The 16,600-nt window shown below is 37.7% G+C and overlaps 1 protein-coding gene across 1 annotated transcript; it reads left to right on the top strand.

Annotated features, from left to right (window-relative positions):
• Window positions 1-3: 3 nt before the first annotated feature.
• CALM2 (calmodulin 2) lies at window positions 4-15,045 on the top strand. The gene is made up of 6 exons (XM_041755281.1): window positions 4-144; window positions 6,341-6,371; window positions 12,869-13,012; window positions 13,102-13,208; window positions 13,487-13,622; window positions 14,401-15,045. The coding sequence occupies exons 1-6, from the start codon at window positions 142-144 to the stop codon at window positions 14,427-14,429; spliced, it is 450 nt and encodes a 149-aa protein (XP_041611215.1). The 5' UTR covers window positions 4-141; the 3' UTR covers window positions 14,430-15,045.
• Window positions 15,046-16,600: the final 1,555 nt, after the last annotated feature.

The raw sequence follows: 16,600 nt of genomic DNA, 5'->3' as shown, positions 1-16,600 counted from the left end.
TTATCTGGCCTGCGGCGGAGGGATCTGGCGGAGGGAGGTGTTTATGAGGCGCTGGGGGCGGAGGAGGAGAATTAGTCCGAGTGGGGCGAGCGAGCTGACTGGTCGTGTGGTCGCTTCTTGGAGACCGGTAGCGCTTGCAGCATGGTGAGTGCCGCTGAGCTGCCGGCGCTCGGCCTGAGGGGGGACGAGGCTGAAGTAAATTTGTTACGGGGCATGTCGCTCCCCCCACCCCCTCCCGGAGTGGTCTTCGCCGGAAGGATGGCGCGAAAGAGACTGGGGGCGCCGCGGCGGTTGCGTCGCAGGTGCTCCCCCATCCTCGTCCTCCTCAGGGAGGAGCGCTCTAGTGCTGGGGGGGCCGGGAGCGTTGCCCACGAGGCGGCGGAGCTCCTCAGGGGCTTGGCGGGGTGAGGCGGAGGGTGGTTCCGGGCGGGGGGCGGCCCAGCACATGGTGCAGACGAGAGAGTGGAAGGGCGCGGGAGAGCGGGCGGGCAGACGCCTCGGCTCGGGCATCTCGAAAGGTCAGTGCCGGGGCCGGATTCAAAAGCCCAACGGACGGTTGGTGCTGGCGCCAGGAAGCGCCTTTGTCCGCTCGCGGCCGCCATGCGCCGAGGGGGCGGGAGGGAGCGCGAGGCCCGGGGCGAGCGCCAGCGCCAGCGCCGCCGTTAGCCCGCATCCCCCGCGTGCCGGGTGGGGGGCGGGGGGCGCGCGAGCGGGCGCGGCGCGCTGTGTGGGCCGAGCCCGCGCGGCGCGGGGAGCGGCCGGGGCGGGGGGGGGCGGGGCGGCGTGGCCGGGGCCGCCGCCCGCTCGGCTCGCGCCCCAGCTGCTGCGCTGGCACCTGCAGGGCTGCGGAGGTCGCGGCGGCGCGGCGGGGCCGGCCGGTTGGGGATGGGATGGGGTGGGGGGGAGGGCGGCCCGGCAGGTTCCCATCCCCCCTTCCCCCCCCTCCGGGTGGCGAGAAGGAAGCTCGGTTTATCCTGAATCTTCCCCACTCCATCTGGGGCCTTTTCCTGCTCCCCGGGCTGGACGTTGAACAGCAAATTTATCGTGAGTGGCTCCGTCGTTGGTTGAAGGGAATGAGCTTTTATACCTGAAGTGTGGCGCATCCTCGGTGCGCGTCGTGTTACAGCCCTCTGCTCCGGCTTGGGTCTGAAAGGCTCTCTAGGCGCTCAGCGAAGGCAGGCTTCGGCGCCACTGGCTTTTATCCTCCCGTAAGCCTCGTCTGTATTCTATGGAGGACTCACGTGCACTCCTAATGTTAACCACAACCACAGCCTTGCCCCCGCTCCAGCTCCGTGGAAAAGGAGTCGTATTTCCGTATAGAAAATGCTAGACCATGGTTACATGCCGTGCAATGCATTTGCACAGTAGTGGCTGTCAAATACTGTAGTGAAGGAAGGGTGTACCGGGGGCAGGGGGAGCAGGGGATTTTTCAAAAGCATGTTCCTGTCATCAGTTGAGACCGGAACTCCTGGTTTTTTTTCCTGTTTAAAAAAAAAAATCTAAAGAGGGCGGTAATTTGCAATACCTATTTTGTGTTTCCGTCTGCCAAGTGGTTACAGCGATGGGTGTGTCCAGAAGGCAAGGTGACATCTTAAACAGGAGTTGGGAGTCCTTGCCAACTGAAACCTCCAGCTTGTATGGGTGTGGGGAGAGGAGTTCACCTTGGTTAAAACTAGTGTTCATTCAAGTTTGATGCATTCATTCTATTTTGATATTTTAAATTATTTTTTCCTGACTTTAAACATACTGGTTGAACTTACTTTCAGATTACATTATATGCATGGAATCAAGGTTCTAAATTGTGCAGTAAGTTTTTAAAAATGTTTTTAAATGAACGGTAAAATTTTTACCTAATCAGTCTGATACTTGAATCAGGAACTCGAATAGATTTTCTGGGTGATGTATACAGTTTTTAATCTGCTTTCATGGTCCTTGCCCGTGATAAGATTTTCTAGTTACTGTTTACATCATTGGTGCTTTGGGGGTTTTGAGTTAGTTAGATGGACAGTCATTGTTAAGTAAAATTAATTTGGAAGTTGTCTTAAAGCAACATAATTATAAGATCTGGAGATTTAAAATTAGGGCTCTTATCAATTTTAAAGAATAAGAATTTGTCTTGGGTTTACATGTAGTTGATATTGAGAGGGCTGGGGATTGCTTCAAGAAGACTTTGGGGCCTGCCTAATAAAAGACAGGAATAGTAAAAAGTTTTGTGCTTGTCTAAATAATGTTTGTTGTGTCAAATTGTAAGGAGATCAGTTTGTGTTACGCTCAACTATGGCCCTGTTAAAATACATAGAAAGTTCCAGATTTAGGTACAACAATCGAATTAGGCCTTTAGTAAAGGTCCTAATTTCTCTGAAGTAATTTGTCTTAATGGTTTTTCTTGGTGTAAGAGGCTATGTAGTAAGTGCTATTCTGTCAGAATTAAGGTATCTGTTAACTCTACTGAAATATTCTAGACTGCTTTTGATAAAGGTAAAACAATTACCCTGACTTCTGAAATTGTAGAAAAAATTTTACTTAATGAAGCCTTTGTTGTATCCAAGTAGAACTTGGAATAAAAATGAATGAATGAAAGCTAAAAGTCTGTATTCTGTTTTAAACCTGTGGATTCATACATTTATTCAGACTTTTGGATTATTTTTAAACTGCTGTTCACTAGATAAACTCCCAAGAGTATCCATATCCACTTTGAACGCTGTTTAGGAAATGTTTGATAGGTATATAATGTATTGACTTTTCGGATCACCCATTAGTCTAGATTAATGTTTCCAGTGTCTACAAATCACCTGTGGTTCTTAAAAATGCAGATTCTGTTCTAGTTCAGTAGGTCTGGTGTGGAACCTGAGAGCGTACTAGTGCCCGGAAGCTTTTCTCTCCAGTGATGAACCGGAGGAAGAATTACATCAATTGTTAGAGAAATAAAGGAGTAAGAACTAGTTACCTCTCCAGTGGGTTATTCTTTACCGAGATAAACACACATGTTAATGAGCTTGAGTTTTCCCAAAAGTATAATTCTTATAGTTCTTCTAACTAAGAAAATGGCACTCTCCATAGACAGAAATCAGAACCAAATTTATTTGCATGTAGTTGGAAATGGCTTACAAATTAGAGTGGTGTGTTTTGCTTTTAGTAGGCCTTAATCTGAATGTTGCTGGTAAAGTTTATTTTAAAACCTTGGATCTTGGATTAGTAGTAAATATAAAAACTGCTTTAAGTTTTTTGAAACATTGCAAGTAAAATCAAGGAGCACTTTTAAGGCTGTATGAGTAACAGCATTCTGTTTGATAGTTCATTCCTTAAAGTACATTTGTGAATTTTTCTGTTTCTTTTCCTTTTGGGGGGGTGGGAGGCAGGGCAAAGAGGGAGAGGGAGAGAGAATCTAAAGAAATCTCCATGCCAAGTGGGAAACGCAAAGCAGGGCTTAATATCTCAACCTTCAGGTCAGATCTTGACCTGAGCTGAAATCAAGAGTGATTTCGCTTAACTGGGCTATGCAGGCACCCCTCATTTGTGAATTTTTCTGAGATTGTGCCTGCCTAGAGATGAATGAAGAGCTGGACAAGATGATGTGGGACCATTGAGTTTTGGCTTTTCCAAGCAAAATTGGATGATTTTAAAGTTTTGTTTTATAGCTAACTTCCTTTTCTTTTTTCCTTCCTTCCTTAGCTTTAATATAAATGCGCCTTCCCAAAATCCACCCCTTCCTCCCTGCTGAGAGAACAAACCCTGTTTACCTTTCTGCACATAGCTTTCACATATACTATGCCTTCCATACATTTAGCTTAACTAAGTAAGTCTAGAGTCCTAAACTGATTTCATCAGCCGCAACTCTCCCCGGGCTGCACCTTGTGCTTTCAGTTTATGGAAATTTATTTTCTCAGATTAAATCAAACAAAAATAACATGGAACAATGGTAGGTTTGGTGTTTTAAAAGACGGTTAACAAATATTTATTGTTTTTCATGGTCTCAATTTTATATTCTGATACCTAGAAAAGACACTAGACAATGTTATGCAATGCTTGGTTGTAAATGGATGAGAATAGTAAAATTAAATTTCTATGTTGCAGTAATACATTTTAAACTTAATAACTTCCTAGAAAGGGTAAGTTTTAAATAGGCATCTCCATAATATATGATAAGAAAAAGCACACATGTACATATGTGTATTTTGGTCATTTTTAAGTATTTCATAAGTGATCTGGTAGACAGAATGGGGTGAAGATAACTAGGATAAAAGATAAAATATGGCAAGAAGAAAATAAACTTCAAAATGCCTGCATATAATACAGTCAATATGAGATTTATAATGGGGCCCTGCTACTCTGAAGCAAGAGGTGATAATGCTATGCATATTTGTCTTGTGTGTGGAAGTTGAACTTGTCAGGTTCATATTTAACATTGTAGGTTCTTTAATTAGTTAATATATAAAGTAATTATCACTGAACTCTTTGGGTTAGCCCTTTACACAGCTTCTCACTGCACAATAACTTTATAAGGTAGATACTAATATTGTATGGATGAAATTGAGTGGTTGAGTAACCTGTCCAGTCACATGGCTCTTAAGTGGCAGAGCTAGGATACTAGTCCAGCAATGATTCAAAGCCCTATGCTTTTTTTTTTTTTTTTACCTCCGCCCTGCCATGTTGCCCTTTTTTCTGAAATGTTACAAGTCCTTCAAAATGGAATCAGAGTAGAAGTAAATCTTTATAGTCTCAAACAAAGTAAACATCAAGTCAGTGGATTTACTGTGTTTTAAATCTTACTCCTAAGGGAAGACAGTGTATGATTTTATATCAGATACTTGGTGGAGATTTGGGATTTGAAAGGATAAAAGTAGATTTTTTTTTTTTAACTCCTGCATTTGAATTTAATTATTGCCTTTTCAATTTTAAGTTACCAGGCCTTTTGCTTTTTTGCTTTCTCAGAATAGAAACAAGTTGGGTTTACATGGAGGTCAAGTCAAAATTGTTGAGCAGGGAAAGAAATTTAGGCTTTCTGGGTTCCTTCCCAAATTTTCTCATGCTGACCCCTAGAGAAATGTGATGCTATTCTACATTAAGGTATTCTTTAAGAAGAATGAAACCAGGCAGTGTTATTCTTTCATACTAATAAGTGAATGGGTTAATCACAATTTGCATGATTCCGAAGAGGTAAGAATACTAGAAGCCTGTGTCTAGTTAGTACCATGTAAACGTTGATTCGTGGGTTCATGTATTTTAAGTGATGAAATGTCCAAAGACAAAGGCCACATGAAAAAAAAGGAGCCTTGGTATTTTGCAGATATGTTTATTATATATTATGGTACTCTGCATTTAAAACTTAACGGCAATAATGAATACATAATACCTTTGTGTTTTAGTTCTGACTCAGCTAGTTACTAATTTTGTACTCCTCCCTGAAATGTAACCTAAACCTCTTTCCCTATTTGTATGATAAGGAAAGGAGGGTTATTGAGAAGATGAATAAAAGCATCTGTAAAGGGCTTTAGCAATGCCTGGGCTTTTTTGTTTTGTTTTGTTTTTGTTTTTGTTTTTTAAGCAAAAACAACTTCTCTATGCTACCAAACCTCACAACATTAGGCACACTTTGGGATTTCAAAAGTCAGGAGAAAATGGATGGTTAGACTTAACATTTAGTAAATAAGTTCAAATGTTGAAAATCCTGGATTCTCTGCAGTTCCCTGGCAGGTGAGAAGTAAAAAGTGATAGCTTTATGTTGCCCCAACTAGGACAGCTTGGATTTTTATATATAATGGGATTTTTACTTAGTGTTATGGGGTTTTTTGTTTTGTTTTTTAGGTTTGGAAAATCATTTTCATATCAAAATAATGTATTTAACCATTAGTAGGGGTAATTTTGAATGTAGTCATTGGATATTATGTTTGGTTCAGTGGATATTTCTGATAATAGTGTGTGTTTTATCCACCAGAGGAAGTGGACTTAAGTTTAGGTATCCTAACTTTGAGAAAGGAAACTTTTTGTTGAATTCTCCCTTGCTTTAGAAGAATAACAGCTCCATTTAAATTTTCTAGTATGTCAGATTGCTTTTTTCCCCCCAATTTGTTTGAAATTTAGACTTTTATATGTATTCTGAAATAATATTTGAAGGTATAAGTATTAAACTTGGTCAGGACTGCTTAGCTTTGAAGCTAAACCTGTCTACTTAAGGAGTAAAAAAATGCATACATTTTGTTTGTTCCTCATACTAAGGAATGTTACACTAAATGTTGTTTATGGTACAAGGGGAGCCTTGAAAGTCTTTAAACTTGGTTCTTAATTTAACTGCTCATCTACATACTCTGAACTCACTTAACTATCTCTGATCTCTTTGTAGGCTGACCAACTGACTGAGGAGCAGATTGCAGGTAAGAAATGCCTAGCTAAGTGGTACACATTGGATTTTATTATAAATTGAATAGCCAACCTCAAAATAAGATACCTGTAAAAAGAATTGACTTTGATCTATGTAGTAGATAGTAACAAATGGGTGTAATGTAATCTAGTAATTGAATCTGCTTTGGCAGATGAGAAGGTACAGTTGCCTGTGAAAGATGTATGGGGCTAACTAATTAAAGGCAAGTTTTTAGGCGCTGTGAAGATATACTTTGGAAACTTGGTGATGGTGGTGGTCTTTTGATTTTCTTGAAGATTATCTTTAAAATATGAATTCTGGGCAATTTTTAACACTGCAACTCCAAATACTCTTCATAAAAAAAAGAGCCAGGTAGTAATTAATAGGTAACTTGGAATGTTGAATTGGAAAGGGAACATTGAATTTACCCCAGTTTCAAGTAGCTAATATTTTGACCTTAGAATTGTATGTAGAATCAACCAGGGATAATCATTATCTCTAGAGAAAACTTAGGTCAAGAAGTTACCATTCTATTTTATAAATGTGTAGTAAGTTGAATTTTGTCTTAAAGAACAATAACAGCTGTTACTGAGCTTTTTAAGTCTTCTCTCCTTTTGTTTGCCATGGAAATTTGTGAAATTGTTATGTAAAACTTGATGTCATGTTGTCTTTATGTCGTAACATTAAACATTGGTACTTTTGATTTTATTCTAACAACTTTGAGATGGTGGGTTAACATCAACTGTAGGGTAAACCTGCTTAAGGATTTTTTTTTTCCTTTCTAGTTCATTGTAATGTTGAAATGCTTTGCAAAATCTTCCTTTACTCTCCTTAGGCTTATTAACACAAGCATCAAGTAGTGTTAACTATCACAGTTTTCCTGGAAGGCAAGAAGTTTGAAGTGTTCAAAAGCACTAAAGCTTTTTTTTTTTTTTTATGCTAGAAAAAATTGAGAAAGCCCAATTGGAACTCAGCTGTTTATAGCCCATTTAAAGTAAGCCCCTTGCCCGCTCCACATAAACAAATTTGGAGGACCCAGCAATCACTAGTCATCTCAGATATTCATCACAAATATTATTTAATAGGACTATATATATAAAGTTAGGAAGCTATTAGCATGAAGGACCAAATGTAAGCAGGTTTTATTTTTTGTTCTGTGAATTTGAGTTGAATCTGGGATTTGCTTTCAAGGGTTGATACATTGCATGTATTGAGTGTTGAAGTAGTCAACCAGAATTTTGGACCTAATTTCTTTGTTCATTTATATTATTTAAAGTTTTTCAGTGAAATGTAAATTCCTAAAACAGTTTTTTAAAAATGTCCTTTAGGAAGTGATGGGCTAATTAATATATTCAGCCTTAACTTCTAAACTTCTCTAATATATTTGCCTCCCCTCTCTACCTTTCATTTCTTGGTATTCCCAGTCAGGTAGTTGTCACTGCTGAACACGGCATAGTATTTTCACTTTAGGATAGAAAATGTATTATTTAAAGTATCTGTCAGAGTTCATGCTCATTATTACCCTCCCAAACACACATACAACTATGAAAGAAAAAAAAAAAACCAGCTTATGTCTTTTAAATATAAAAGGGCAAAAGAAGCGAAAGCTTTTATACTATTAAAATAAAACCCTGCAAGAACAGGGGACCTTTTTGTTGCCTCTTGTATCCCCTTTGCCTCCCACATAGTAAGGACTGAAGAATCGGTACACTTCTTTTCAGAGGTGTGTGACACAAAAAATGTTCCAGAACACTACCTACCCTATCCTAAGAATTGTGCCTCCCTCCAAAATCCCTTCCTTCTAAATAGGATTATTTCAGTGTCCACCTTTGAGGTGGAGGCAAATTTTCTTTATCCTGTTAAGTTGTAAGTGGTGGTAATCAGTGACATCTTAGAGTCCTTACCAAAAAATAAAATGTCAATAGACTTAATATAAGTCAACATTGAGTATAAAGTTCTTTTAAAGCTATTTTAGCTTCATGTGATAATTATTACTACTTCAGATTTGTTTAGAAATAACAGCAAATAACTTGGTCTAGAAAAAGCATGTTTGTTTATATGAAGTTAGTAGAATTGTTTACTTAGTCTTAAAGAGCAATCTGGAGGAGTCCATTGTGACATCACTAGTAATTTTGTTGATGATTCTGCCCTTGTTTGACACTGAAGGGGACCACTAGGAAAAACCTACAAGGATTTTTTTTTTTAAGTCGAGTGTAGGAGTAAAACTTTCTTGATAAAAGATCATAACCTTACTCATTTAAATAGTTTTTTTTTTTTACTCGTTTAAATAGTGACAGCAAAAGTCTGATACATGCCCTTTAAGACATAATTTAGAATTTTCTAAATAAATGGAAGTTGGTAAACATGCATTAGATTCAAGTAATTCCTGGGAATTACAGTTTAGAATGGAATGCATCTGTACATAAAGATTATACTAGTTCTAAAGTACAGGTAGTGAGATGTAAGGGCAGGGGAATTTAAATTGTACTTTGAGTTTATTTTTATTTCAAGGAGTTTTAACAGGTATTTCTGGCTCTAGTTTAAAAATACAAATAAGAAATTTGAAATAAATCTTGACATTTGTTCCTTTCTTGTATCCATAAACTAATAGTTACAGCATAGATATGGTCTTATTTTCTGCTTTTCACTTATTCCAGCAAGCATTTTAAAAGTTGATGTATTTTAGGGGCATCTGGGTGGTTCAGTTGGTTAAGCATCTGACTCTGGATTTCAGCTCAGGTTTTGATCTCAGGGTCATGAGTTCAAGCCCTGTGTTGGGCCCCATGCTGGGTGTAGAGCTAATTTCTTTTTTTTTAAGTTAATGTATTTTAAAACTCATCTATAAATTTACCATGCATCTTAATAATTAAGTCATATAGTAAAATGGTTATATAGTTAGACATTGGAAGCTTTTGCACATAATTGGTGGTGTTAAATAATACCTTTAGCTAAGTATTATAGCAGTGAATGTAATATAAGCAAAATCATGTTTCTAAGTGCTTTAATTTTCTCGTACCCTAAGATATTAGGTGATAGATGCCATGCGTTCATGTTCAACCCTAATAGTTTATGCATTTCTAGACAGTATTTTTCCATCCTGTTGAAAAGAAAAAACATCTGAGTAAAATGGAAATATCTTCATCAAATTCTGTTTGTGGGATTTATTGATCTGTTTTTGTCATTGGATCAATCTAATTAATCTACTGTAGGCTAATTTCATATAAAATGCATCACTGGCTTGCTACTAAGCTTCTGATACCAGAGGAGTTCCTCTGAAAACAAGTAATTCTAAATGAAATGGAATTATGTTAACTAATGAATGTAGTAATTAACTACCCAACCAGTTAGTGATAACCTGGTCTAAAGCTAAGCAGTTAAAAGATCTTATTTTATTTTATTAAAAGATTTTAAACTGAAGAAAGTAACGTGGTAATCTAAAGAGGTAATATGACTCAAGTAGTTGTGTGGATAATTTTAAAGAACCCAGTTAAAAGGCTATTGTAGGGACGCCTGGGTGGCTCAATGGTTGAGCATCTGCCTTTGGCTCAGGGCATGATCCCGAAGTTCTGGGATCGAGTCCCACATTAGGCTTCCTGCATGGAGCCTGCTTCTCCCTCTCTCTCTCTGTCTCTCTCTCATGAATAAATAAATAAATAAATATATATATTTTATTCATTATAGTCACACACAGAGAGAAAGAGAGGCAGAGACACAGGCAGAGGGAGAAGCAGGCTCCATATAGGGAGCCTGATGTGGGATTCCATCCCGGGTCTCCAGGATCGCGCCCTGGGCCAAGGGCAGGCGCCAAACCTCTGCGCCACCCAGGGATCCCAATAAATAATTTTTTAAAAGGCTATTGTAATAGTCTAGGCAGAAGATGATATGATCATGAAACAAGATATTGTGTGTAGAGTTGAAGAAACAGGCAATATTGAAATGGGAGAATTCAACAGGACTTGACAGGTCCAGGTCTATGAAAACAGGTTTTCATAGAGAGAAAGAATTAAATTTAGTGTCTTTTGCTTGCATTCCTAGGGTTGCTGGGGAATATAGAATTCATTTTCATAAGTCTTGCTTGGGGTCAGCCAGGGAACATGTCCTGTAGGAAGTCAGAAATAAAGGTACAGTAGCCCACCATTTATCTGTGTGAGGAGGATACATTCTAAGACCCCAGTGGATGCCTGAAACCACTGACAGTTCCAATTTCCTATATACACACATACACAGTTTAATTTATAAGTTAAGTGCAATAAAAGATGAGCAACAATGACTATTGTTACAATTGTTTATTATACTGCAATGTAAGTTACGTGAGTGTGATCTCTCTTACTGTACTCCTTTCGTGAGATGATAAAATGCCTGTGTGATGAGATGAAGTAAGTTGAAGGACATAGGCATTGTGATGTAGGGTTAGGCTGCTAGTGACAGGACTGTATGTCAGAAGGATCATTTGCTTTTGGACTGCAGTTGACTGGGTAACTGAAATGGCAGAAAGCAAAACTGGGTAAGAGTGGGGGACTACTGTATTATGTTGAGAGAGACAGTAGACTAAAGTCTTCATTATAAATGGGGATAGATGAGATGGTCAAAAAGATAAAAAGATAAGAAAATTGGTCACATCTACGTGTGAGAGATAAATGGGAATAAGAGAGCCTTTGGCAGTATAAGGTAGGAGGTAAACTGATGTGCTGTTGTGAAAACCAAGAGAAATTTAAGAGTTTTTTGGTGCAGTTTTGGATGCTGAAAGAAAATGAGATCTTTTTCTTGACACTAAGTATGTATTTGCCAGACATAGTTCTGAGTGCTTTATGCTTAGTAATTAAATTCGTAAACTTAGGTGGGGATCCCTGGGTGGCTCAGCTTTAGTGCCTGCTTTCGGCCCAGGGCATGATCCTGGAGACTGGATGGAGTCCCGCTCAGGCTCCCTGCATGGGGCCTGCTTCTAACCTCTGCCTGTGTCTCTGCCTCTCTTTCTGTGTCTCATGAATGAATCAATCTTAAAAAAAAAAAAAAAATCATAAACTTAGAAAGGTAGGTATAGTTACTCCTATTGAACAAAAATGAGGAAACTGAGGTAGTAAAGGTTTAGTAACTTAACTTGTTAAAGGTTACATACAATACTAGTAAGTAGCAGAGCTGGGATTATTTAACCCAAGCAGTTGAATTCCAAAGTCTACTTTTAGTTTCTATGCTATATGGCCTCACATACTTAACACACACTTGTTTGAGCAACTAGATTGTTACTGGTAAACCTGCCATTTTCAACTGATGAGTTGGAGCTGGAAGTAATTTTAATAGTAGATGGTAGAAGAAAGAGGAGTATGAGTAATGGTGCTTCCCATGATTTTGGGAGAGATAAGGGCAAGCATGTAAGAAGATACAAGGTTTGAATTTCATTTTAAGCTAAAAGACATGATATATGTTAATGGCAGATCAGTAGAGGAGTAGTTGAGTCCAGAGAAGAGATTATGTTGGATTGAAACTGGGATGTATATGAATTGGAACAAGGATAGAAAGGCACGAATAGCCTTGGACTATATAAGAGGAAGGAAACTATTTCTTAAACATGTCAGGTGTACATTTTCAGATGTATAAATACATTGAGGGAATTTAGCCTGGGAAACTTGCTTTTGGATTTGCATGGTGACAGGGTCTGATACCTTTTAAAAAGTACCTTACCAGAAAATACTAGCTTTGTGTTACTAGCTCATTTATATGACCTCGCACTACCAAATTTAATCTCTGCTTTAGTTTATGAAAAAATGGGGAAGCCAGGTATTCTAGACTGTTGATCCAATAGCTTTCCATGTAATCTAGTGGTGAGTTAAACATAATATCATAAGACAACTTTTAAGATGTTAGATAATACATTTCAACTCCATTAAAAGTTTGGATTTTATGTTTTCAAGAAAGGTCTAAATTGTCTTTGTTAGCAGTCGTAACAATACTTAGCTAAAACTGGCCATTCATATCTTGATCATCCCATTGTTAATATCATTTTTGATTTTTGGTGATAGTTCCTTGTATCTCATTGTCCTAAACTTTAAGGTTTTTGTTCTTAAGTTAGTTTTTAAAGAGACTTAGTTTTAATTTTCAAGGATTACTTTGGACATAATGCATATAGTCCTATAGAAACACGTCTTGGGTACCAGTAGTCTTATTTTTCTACTCTGAGCTTCAGTAGTAAATAGAGAAGCCAGTCGTTTAGGGCTTTGATTCTTTGCCTTTTCATTGCAGAATAATTTCGACTTTTACCTGGTCTAGATATTGGAGTTCTTTGTAAGATTTTAGGTGAAAAAACTTTGCTGATAGGTCAATATGAGCAGTATGATTAAAGATGTTTGAAATGTAAGGTTTTCCCACCTAATTCTTCAGGAATCAAAAACTGATTTCAGGTGTTATCTCCATGTGTATCTTTGCTTTAAGAGTTGATTAATACATTTCATTTAGGAGGTTATTTTTTTTTATTGTTAATCTGTATGTTTGGATTGTGGTCTCTCTTTAAAACAGAATTCAAAGAAGCCTTTTCACTATTTGACAAGGATGGTGATGGAACTATAACAACAAAGGAATTGGGAACTGTAATGAGGTCTCTTGGGCAGAATCCCACAGAAGCAGAGTTACAGGACATGATTAATGAAGTAGATGCTGATGGTAAGTGTTTTTTAATTGGGGGTTTGGAAAAGGGGAGTTGAAGAGGGGCATTTAAATTCTCTTATAATATTTCAACTATACCATTTCAGGTAATGGCACAATTGACTTCCCGGAATTTCTGACAATGATGGCAAGAAAAATGAAAGACACAGATAGTGAAGAAGAAATTAGAGAAGCATTCCGTGTGTTTGATAAGGTAGGTATCAGGGATTATATTAAATTTTGAGAATAAATCTTGGCAAAGGAGGTGTCACTGACTTTGGGACTAGAAACAGTGATTTTTAATTAACGTATGATGTCCTGCCTTGTTCTCAAAGGCAATTTATTGGCCAACTATAGATTGTTCTTGGTTGGTATGTATTTTTTAAAGTATATTTTTCTCGCTCTGTGAAGCTTGGTGTAAACTTCCTAAACTTTCATTTCAACTCTTGAGTCTATAATTTTACTTAAATATTTTACTAAATTTTCTTCTAGGATGGCAATGGCTATATTAGTGCAGCAGAGCTTCGCCATGTGATGACAAACCTGGGAGAGAAGTTAACAGATGAAGAGGTTGATGAAATGATCAGGGAAGCAGATATTGATGGTGATGGTCAAGTAAACTATGAAGGTAAGTCTTTCACTACCTCATTCTGTGCTTTGGTTTTTAAGTTAACAGGTATTTGTTACATATTTCAAAAGTAGTGACACCACCCCACCCCCACAAGATGAAGATCCTAAAACAGTTTTTATGTTTACAAAATTTCTGCTCTTCTGGGGGTTTTTCTACACTAGGCCAAAATCACAATCATCTGAGGAATTTTTAGAGCTGTTTATTGTAAGGTCCTACCTGTATACCTAGAATTCTCTGCATTTTAACAAGATTGCTGGACAATTTCATGTGCATGTTAAAAGTTTGAGAAGCACTGTACTCTAAACTGTGCTAAAGTGATCTTTGTATAATGATAGTGAAACAGTTTTAAAAGCTTTATAAACTTTTCAGGATCCTCAAAATGAAATTAAGGCGACTTACCTTCCTTCATTGGATTTATTTTCCCTCTAATTAGCTTTAATCTGAAATTATTTACTTAATGCTTCAACTAAAAATTAATCATTATACTAAACTTAAGAGCAAGAATGCTTCTATTTGTAATAACTTGTCTAAAGAATTAATTTAGTTTACTGATTAATAATCCTACATTAAAAAAAATAATCCTACATTATTTTGGTTTATGAAGATCAAGGCTTGACAAAGCTTAATAGAGCTAGCCTAAACCAATTCTCCTGTGTACTGTATATTTTTGAGGAAAGAAAGGGGAATTGGAAACTACTCAGAGATTGAGTAATATGATTGGTTTTGTCAGTCTTTTGTCATTGACGCAACTTTTTGTGTACTTCTTCTTTTTCAGAGTTTGTACAAATGATGACAGCAAAGTGAAGACATTGTACAGAATGTGTTAAATTTCTTGTACAAAATTGTTTATTTGCCTTTTCTTTGTTTGTAACTTATCTGTAAAAGGTTTCCCCCTGCTGTCAAAAAATATGCATGTATAGTAATTAGGACTTCATTCCTCCATGTTTTCTTCCCTTATCTTACTGTCATTGTCCTGAAACCTTATTTTAGAAAATTGATCAAGTAACATGTTGCATGTGGCTTACTCTGGATATATCTAAGCCCTTCTGCACATCTAAACTTAGATGGAGTTGGTCAAATGAGGGAACATCTGGGTTATGCCTTTTTTTTAAGTAGTTTTCTTTAGGAACTGTCAGCATGTTGTTGTTGAAGTGTGGAGTTGTAACTCTGCGTGGACTATGGACAGTCAACAATATGTACTTAAAAGTTGCACTATTGCAAAACGGGTGTATTATCCAGGTACTCGTACACTATTTTTTTGTACTGCTGGTCCTGTACCAGAAACATTTTCTTTTATTGTTACTTGCTTTTTAAACTTTGTTTTAGCCACTTAAAGAAAATCTGCTTATGGCACAATTTGCCTCAAATCCATTCCAAGTTGTATATTTGTTTTCCAATAAAAAAATTACAATTTACCCGACTGTTGCTCTGAATCTGAGTCCTTTAATTAACTTGAGGTTGAACAAGTTTGAGAATCAGGTATGGGGGTGATTTTTACTTGATGGATTTTGGATACATTTTTGTTGTTTTACTATCTAGATTGTGTTTTGTTTGTTTTTTTTTTAAGATTTTTATTTATTTATTCATGATAGACCTAGAGAGAGAGAGGCAGAGACACAGGCAGAGGGAGAAGTGGGCTCCATGCTGGGAGCCCAACGCGGGACTTCATCCGGGGACTCCAGTCACTACTCCGGCCAAAGGCAGGTGCCAAACTGCTGAGCCACCCAGGGATCCCCATGTGTTTAGTTTTTAAATTATACTTCAGAAGGCTTAAATGAAAGATTAGAAAACCTTATGTTTTTACTTCTATTTGCTAATGTTTTTCATAGTGATTTTTCTTTTACATAAGGCAAGGGAGAATTTTCAGTTGTCCTGCCTATTCAGGACATGTTTTACCAAAAAAAGGTATCTTTAGGAGTGGATTGGCAGTAACTAAACCTTGTTTTAGTTCTTGCTTCTAAACCATTGCTTTCTCTATAATTTTAAGCTACTCAAAAAGTAGTTATTAGGGTTTGTTTTATTAGCTACCTTTTAAAAACTTAAAGATTCCATAGCAAACCAGAGCCAAGATTAAAACATTAAGTATAATTGTTACCTGATTATTGTAGCCACAAGATATATCTTCTTCCTAGAGGGCAATCCATTTTAATACCATTGTTATTAGTTTCACCAGAAAATAAAAAACTGATTAGTGAAGGACAAGAGAGAGAAATGGGTTTTACAGGGAAGTTACAAGTGTTGATAATCCTGATATGGGGTATTATTACATATTAGGCAGTCAATCATTAAATAGAAAAACCTTCATTAGTTGTAACCTTTCAGTCAAAAGGAAGGCCAGCAAGGTATCTGGTGGGAGATTAATGTGTCTGGTTGTTGAGACACAATAGTTATCAGAGTATTAAACATGGGCTTTGGAGTTTTACTTCAACAGTGTTAAGATCACTGTTCTGTGTAAACTTTAAGTGGTTAATATTACCTAAGCTCCAGTTATTTTACTTGCAAGATGGATATAATTTACCCAACTGTTTTTGTTTTTATTTTTTACTTGGCTTTTACAATATGAAGGTAAAGCACATAGCATAGTCTGTGCATTTTTGCAGTAAGTGCTCAGTCGATAATACTATGCTGTAAAACCCCCCAGTTCCAACTGTAAAATGAGGGAATTGGTCAAAGTCCATCTTTCCCAGTTCCGTAGTTCTTCCAGTTCCTACATTTTCAAGTTTAACAAGGTAGAAGGGGGCACACTATTTTGGGGTATATCATTAATTGCTGATTTTTATATTCACAAAAGTCACAGTCAGTATTGATTTTTATAGGAAATTAAAAGTATACAGCAGGTTATGGGGTGTTTTTAAAGGTTTGTTTTTGAGAGAGGGGTGGTGTTGGGAAAAGAGGGGAGATTGAGAAACTAAAACCTTGCTGAGTGCAGACCAGACTTGGGCCTTAATTTCATGACCCGGATCACAACAGCTGAA

Source organism: Vulpes lagopus, chromosome 5 (genome assembly GCF_018345385.1).
Source record: "Vulpes lagopus strain Blue_001 chromosome 5, ASM1834538v1, whole genome shotgun sequence".
NCBI lineage: Eukaryota > Metazoa > Chordata > Mammalia > Carnivora > Canidae > Vulpes > Vulpes lagopus.
Note: the sequence above shows the minus strand (reverse complement) of the source record. Positions and strands in the feature narration are given on the sequence as shown.

Excerpts from the sequence above, each read along its gene's own strand:
- CALM2 (XM_041755281.1), top strand. Across the intron at positions 13,013-13,101 it reads TAATGAAGTAGATGCTGATG|GTAATGGCACAATTGACTTC; the intron begins GTAAGTGTTTTT and ends ATACCATTTCAG. Across the intron at positions 13,209-13,486 it reads CATTCCGTGTGTTTGATAAG|GATGGCAATGGCTATATTAG; the intron begins GTAGGTATCAGG and ends ATTTTCTTCTAG.